General features: G+C 48.5%; 2 protein-coding genes across 2 annotated transcripts; both read left to right on the forward strand.

Moving 5' to 3' along the window:
• On the forward strand, window positions 1–3,535 carry FOXG_07271 (uncharacterized protein; the record flags this gene model as incomplete). Its single annotated transcript, XM_018385879.1, has 2 exons — window positions 1–434; window positions 487–3,535. 2 exons carry the CDS (start codon window positions 1–3, stop codon window positions 3,533–3,535), a joined length of 3,483 nt encoding a protein of 1,160 aa, XP_018244636.1.
• A 630-nt stretch (window positions 3,536–4,165) lies between these two features.
• Window positions 4,166–5,365, forward strand: FOXG_07272 (uncharacterized protein; the record flags this gene model as incomplete). The annotated part of the gene is made up of 1 exon (XM_018385880.1): window positions 4,166–5,365. The coding sequence occupies one exon, from the start codon at window positions 4,166–4,168 to the stop codon at window positions 5,363–5,365; it is 1,200 nt and encodes a 399-aa protein (XP_018244637.1).
• Window positions 5,366–7,167: the final 1,802 nt, after the last annotated feature.

The following is a 7,167-nucleotide window of genomic DNA, read 5'->3' on the forward strand; positions in this document are numbered from 1 at the left end:
ATGTCGACAGGTTTTGAAGCGCTCGGCGCGGCAAGCGCTGTTCTGCAAGTAATTTCGTTCGCACGAGACTTAATAGTCACCTGTAAAGGTATCTACGATGGAAAGCTGACGTCTGAAGAAAATCTCGAACGCCACGCCCAGCAAATGTCGGATGCCGTTGATCGAGTCCAGATTCGTTGCGAAGTGATGGCAAAGCTGCACCCACAGGTCAACAACAACGAGCTTCAAGCCATTGCCAAAGCTTGCAAGGAATCTGCGCAAGAGCTGAAAAAGGAGGCTCGATTCGTGACTGGTTTATGCGACAAACGTAATCTACTGCATGCTATTCATGCTACGCTGAGAGGAGCCAGGCATCGGAAGAAGATTGAGCTTCTGGAACTCTCGCTGTCGAGGTATACGCAGGAAATGGAAACCGAGATAATGTCGCATTTATGGTGAGTCTCCGTCAGTGATAGCTGTCCTCGAGTTAATCAATGATTATTATAGTTCGCGGAGCTATGCAATCACATTACAGCAAGAAGAAGGGTTTCACCACCTTGCAGCCGATACTCAACGCCTCGTGAGACAACTCGCACGTGGTCACACTAGACTTGAAGATCTCATCAAAGAGGGCAGTACTCAGATGCGGGATACATTGGCCCATGAAGCGGCTAAAATTGAGCAATCCGTCAACCTACACACGACAACCCAAGCCCTCGCATTCAGTACTGCTGCAGAATCAAGGAAAGCATGCGATATCTTTTTGCGAAGCCTCAAGACCTCCAACATGAATCAGCGATATAACGATGTTCTGGACTCGAGGGAGGCGACATTCAAGCGGATATTCTCGTCTTATGAACCTATGGAAACTACCGACAACGAGTCTGAAATGTCTGGATCATCTGACACAGCGAGATACCCCACCTGGATGAGTGACAGGGACGAGGTTCATGGGTCTTGGGCTTCTTTCACTGAATGGTTGCAATCAGACGGTAAACTATTTTACATTCAAGGCAAGCCAGGATCTGGAAAAAGCACCCTTATCAAATTTATTCTGGATCATGAAAGAACCAAAGAGCTGCTCCAACGTTGGAGTTCAGATGTCATGATCGTGCATCATTTTATCTGGAAAATTGGATCCCATGAACAGAACAGCATCAAAGGTCTCTTATGCTCATTGCTGTACCAAAAGCTGCGAAACAAACGGGATTTGATCCAGCATACACTATGCCGCTTCACACATCTTTCCTCACACACCGAGTATAGTGACTGGTCTATCAAAGATTTGGATGCTGTTTTGCAATATGTCTCCAACAAGAATGTTAGACATCTGTGCATTTTCATCGATGGCCTCGATGAAATTCGAAATGAAGACGGCTATCGCAAGCTAATTCAGTCGATTGAGGGTATCTTGAATCTTCCCAATGTCAAGTTATGTATTGCTACCCGACCAGAGGTCCAGATCATGAGGTGGCTTGAGGTCATGAACCCACCTGGAATCCTACTTGAAGACCTAACGAGACCTGACATGCGCATCTTTGTACGCGAAAAGCTCAAACCTTTGCTTTCAGGTCAATGCATTTCATTCAGCACTTACGAAAAGCTAACAGAACGGCTCGTTGACAAAGCCCAAGGGGTGTTTTTGTGGCTCCAAATCGCAACTCGAAGTCTCATTGAAGGGATCGAGAATGATGATTCAGATGATCTTCTCTTTGCTCGTCTGGATCAACTTCCTGCAGATCTTGAGAGGCTATATATCGATATGTGGCGAAGGCTAAACGAGAATAACTCCGTGTATCGAGAAACAGCTGCAAGATATTTCCGCTACGCTCTCCAGCAGACGACGGTTTTCACGATGTACTACTGGAACAATTATCGTTGTGACGGCAGCTTAACGGATTTGCCCACATTATTTCAAGTCGCATGTGCTGAAAACATCGAAACACAACAAACTATTCTCAGAAGCTCAGACAGGATGGGCCTTGCGCGAATTCGACAGTTATGCGATGAGACAAAACGCTCTATACTCACACGTTGCGCAGGGCTCTTACAGATTGAGCCACAATCAGTCCAGCCCTTTACCACGGATGATTTCACATCCGAAGATGTACGCAACACCGTCGATCCGGCATTGAGCCGCATATCATTTATCCATCGCACGGCCCACGACTTCTTGAGAGACACGGAAGCTGGCCGAAGTATCCTAGGATGGGGGTCCCTGTCCGAAACAGTCATGCATACCCGCCTTTTTAACGGTTTACTCTGTCTTCTTGTTACCTGTAACACCCATTGGGGGATTATAACAAAAGCCGACAGCATCTTCGACAAGATCATCAAATTATCAGAACTCGAAGGAAGTAGGGGACTAGAAGTCGCTATTAACATGCTTGATATCATGAAGCCCCTTTACGACAAGCAGCTGATCCGATCCAATGAGTATCCGTGGGATCCTCAAGTTCCATTCTTGAGTAACTTGATAGGGTATTCTCAATTCGATGAATTCGTTATATCGAGCCTCACAAGGGAAGCTTCAACTCGCTTGGCTACCGATATCTTGCGCAATGGGTGGATCCCCGATCAACCCATTGGAGATAGGGTGCCATCAACGAGACTTGTCAACGCATTGCTTTCATTAGGTGCTGACCCACACGATTATGGCGTTAACCATAGTATCCATTGTTATGAGACCCCCTTCGCGAGAAAAGGAACAGCTCTCACCAATCTCCTTCTGGCATTTCTCTCTTGTAGAGCATATTGTCCTGTTCAAAGCGGCAGTGACGATGATTCTACTAAGAATGGCTGGGAATCGCACAACGAGCGCCTTTGTGAGATTATAAAAGTGGGAACAAGTATGGCAAAGGTTTGCCAGGACTTGAATGCGACAGTTCTACTGGTTGGGGGCTTCCAGCAAGATGAGATGGGAATACCTTCCTCAGTGTCGAATCTAGAGAAACCTATCATGGGTTTCGGCAACATTTGCGTTCTATATGAGGTAAGCCTGCAGTTTCTACTGTTGTACCTCTTATCCGGGCCTACCAGCGGCCTCGCCCAGACAATCTTGAGAGGCCCGGATGCTCAGGAGCTCTATTCAAGACTTCAAAATCCGTCAGCAAAAATACGCTTCATTTTGACCATGGAAACAGCATCGGGATTGTTGCGTGAAAGAGTGAGGACTCTAAAATGTCACCGAATTCCATCACGGTCGCCTGACTTTGCGCCAAGGATTGCGCAATACTATCGTGAAGCTGGCATAACAGGCATTCCTAAGAAAGACCGGGTATTGAGCAACAGTGAGACCGATCTTGAGATTGTTACTAAACTTATCAAACACCCAGATGCGGAAGAAATTGAGTATGAGACTGCGGTCCTTGCTTTAATTGATGAACAACTGGGATTCTGTACCTTGGAACAAGCTGGCATCTCTCCTCCCATCCGATTTTTTGAATCATTATGCGACACCCATCGGCGTCTTTTTCCTGTGACATTCCGAAGGCTCGAGCTCTGCGCCTCTAATGTGGATGATAGCGAGGGATCAGCTTATGAGAGCACGAGCTGAGTTAGGGCGCCTCCAAAAAAAACGATCAAGCTACTGAACATCATGAAGGCGGCGCAAAGCTAAGTGGGCCACTATCACGATGCAAAATGCTAAGATGCTACCTCTCGCATGTACGGATGGACAGCCAAGATCAAATGAGCACTTGATTTTCTTTCTAAAGGAGCGGCAAGAGTCGGTCTCTTGTACTCATGTTCAGTCTGCCGATCGTCTAGGCAACAGGATGCCGCCTGCTACACCCCTTTTATCCGGCTCACTTTCGGTGAAAGTGGAAATTCGCGGTCTTTCATTGGCTCACACCCCTAATCAAGCATGTAGAGCAGAAATGCGCCGCATTTCCACTTCTGCACCAATCAGAATCTCCATTTTCTTACCCCGAATTTCCCCTCTGGAAATGCGCCGCATTTCCATTTAGGCCTGTAAACCGAGAACGCGAAATGCGCCGCGTTTCTTCCACGAACGCCCGTGCCAACCATGTAGACGACCGCGCTCTTAAACTTTACAGCATGTAGTAATTTCGGTTGCGTCGATTAGGAGGAAGGAAGCAGCAATCAAGCTCTCTCTTTATTCTTGGCTAAATGTGGCTCCCTAGAGGATATCTGATACTCTTGCTGCCTTCTCAACTTTATCAATATGACAGGTCTCGCGACGTACACTGATGCTATTGTCACATTGCGGCCGAGTCAGCTCCAAAAGCTCGAGAGTCTCGGCTTGTACTACAATTCGCCAGAGCCAGCAATAATTTGCGTCGAATGCGGCTTCGCCATTAACCCTGCACGCGCGCCGCGTCACCCAGGCGACAAGCATCATATAACTAAGTCTGCCCGCCGTGGTTTGAAGCCACTAATCTATTCTCTCAATCTTCCAAACCCAGAGACACTTCCACTGCGATCAAACGGCTCGCCGCCACACCCATACCTTACGGTATATAAGGGTTCGGCCTGTAAACATTGTGGTCTTCGCTCTATCAGCGAAAAAGTCTTACTAGCCCATGTCAAATCAAAGCACAGCAAAGACATCAAGCTCGCAGCTCGACAACAGACGCGACACTGGCTGAGTGATCACATCCAGCAAGGCTTGTCATTTCAGAGCTGGTCGGCGAACGATATCCGAAGGTCATGGATTATCACCGACAATAACCCTAGCCGTGGCTCTCTACCTTGTAGTACTCTCTTACAAGCTTGTCCAGACGCCGTTAAGCTGCTGGCCCAAAAGCTCTTTGCTGATGAGTGTGCAAGATTAGGGGGTGTAGAAGGAGGCCGTACGAGACGATATGACAGCGCAGCACCGGTATCTATCGCCTTACAGACGAATTGGATGCGGCGTACTGGCTGGGAAACGATGTTCCAAGATACACGTCGTAATATCCTTGTTGCGCTTACGGAGTTACCTAATTGTAGGACCAACCAGCCTATGCCCCTGGGTATCCAGGGAGAAGAAGTAATCTATAGCCTAGCGCGAGACGAACGAAAATTGGCATCGATGATGGTAGCGCTTGATCGCCTCCTCGACCAATGCGGCGAGACCGTTCGGAGGACCGATGTATGCCTGAGAAGATGGCTTCGTTCCAGGTTCCCAGACCGCCCCTACAAAGCGCCCTTCGAGCTGGTGGCAAAGCCGTCTTCTGAGAAGGTCTACCGGAAGGAACTAAAGCGCTTTATCTGCTTCTGGCTTCGACTGTCCCGACTATTACCGACAACTATGCGGGCAATTACAGGGCGAGGGTTGAACAGACATCAGTTTAGAGCTCTTCGTGAGCTCTGGGTGGATGGTGTCTGGCAGTCTGAGGAGCCTGCTGATATGGACCGTACAGATAACCAGGATGGAGGGTAGAGTATGAATGATCATGAGAGTGGAGATGATGGGGGTGAAGAAGAGGAGAATGATGATGATGATTATGGTGATGAAGAGGATGAAGGCGAGGACGAAAGTGAATGTGAGGAGAGTGATGGACACGATACATCGGAATATGACAGCCAGAGTAGTGTGGCTATAGAAGCAGATGATCTCTCTGACGCCGAGTCGACTTCCGCTTGGTCTTTGGACAACCAGGAGCAACTCTCCCAAGACCCCGCGGCCGACGTCTTACTGCGCTTTTGTTACTTTGCTATCGCCGAGGACTTTGAAGGTGGGCTCGCGAGCTCGACGATGCTAGTGTACTTCAGTGCTGTACGCGGGCTGTCAACCCCTAACGGCAACGAATACCTCCCTCCTCACCGGTTCACCCCTGTCCTAGCGAGACTTATATACTGTTCTCGGTTGGTCTTTCTCGAAGCCGTGCTGCCTCATTTCTCACGTATCTACGGTGGTATTGCACGCCCACCGCGTCACGGGCTGCTGCGAAGGCTCAATGCGGCCCGGCGCGAGTACATGTGTGATGGCACGTTATCGCCCATGGGCGAATTCTTGAGTCTCTTGTCTTACGGCAACGCTCTTCGACGGTCTCAAGGGTCCAATTTCCGATTCCATTGGAGCGATGACGGCGAGGTACTGTCCTGGAATGGCAACCAACGACTTTCGATGGTGGACTTTCGTGGCCTGGCTTGTAAAGTGCTGCGCTCAGTCACAGCATCGTGTTCCCGTTTGATGTATGATTGGGAGCCTACTCACCTCGATTTGTCGCTGATTCGAGATAATCTATCAACGACAACACCGGGCTACTCCTTCGTATCCGATCCCGTCAATCAGCTAACAGATGCCTACCCCGAGTTACTACTGAGAGCATGCATATCCCCGGTCGACGGTCTGCTCCAAGAACAGGGTCAAAACCAGAGTACCTGGGATGCCAAAGCCGCTCGCGCATATTTGGAAGCCCACGATGATCACTTGAAGGGACTAATGGTGCTTTGTAACTTTGACGGCGGCCAGTGCGCACGGATTACGGAGCTGTTGACGCTTGAGTGTTTCAATACTGCTTCAAGAGAGCGAGGTATTGGCTTATGGGATGGAAAGATGTGCTCCATCATTAGACACCACAAGGCTCGACTAGCAACCAACAACGAGTTTTACGTCGTACGCTTCTTCTCCAAACCTGTCTCCCGGCTCATATTCCAGTACCTCGTCTACATACGGCCAGTCGCCATAACAATCTTGCTTAAATGTTTTGATATTGAGCATACCAACGCGCTTCTCTTCTCGCCGCTCTCTCAAGTAGGGCAAAAATCAACAACACCCTAGTAACCAATGACCAAATCAACTCTACTAGAGTTGATTTTACTGACCCACTTTAAACCTTGTAGGGTTGATTATTGCCAGGGTGTAGAGTTGATTTAACATTATTCTGTATATGGAAATAGTAGTGCTGATCAGAACAGGGGCTCACCCCGGAGCGCGACGCGTCCTCTCGCGTAAAGTGTTATGGAGCTATACTGTTTGAAAGTTTCATCGTCGATTGAAGCACAATCGTTATTCAGATCTTACTATTAGTGATCAAGTCACTATGACAATCACTATGACGGCTTCGCAATTGCAGCCTGAACCGTCCAGTACAATTCATCCCTACGTTCTTCTCCCTACATATCGCCTACTCGTGTATCAGATTTGTGGGTTCGTGTCGCACTGGATGTGCTTAAAGTGGATTGAAGGTCGGGTCATTCATAATGAGCAGCAGTAGTGAGTTGATTGGTTCTATCTTC

The sequence above is a fragment of the Fusarium oxysporum genome, chromosome 6 (genome assembly GCF_000149955.1).
Source record: "Fusarium oxysporum f. sp. lycopersici 4287 chromosome 6, whole genome shotgun sequence".
Classification (NCBI taxonomy): domain Eukaryota; kingdom Fungi; phylum Ascomycota; class Sordariomycetes; order Hypocreales; family Nectriaceae; genus Fusarium; species Fusarium oxysporum.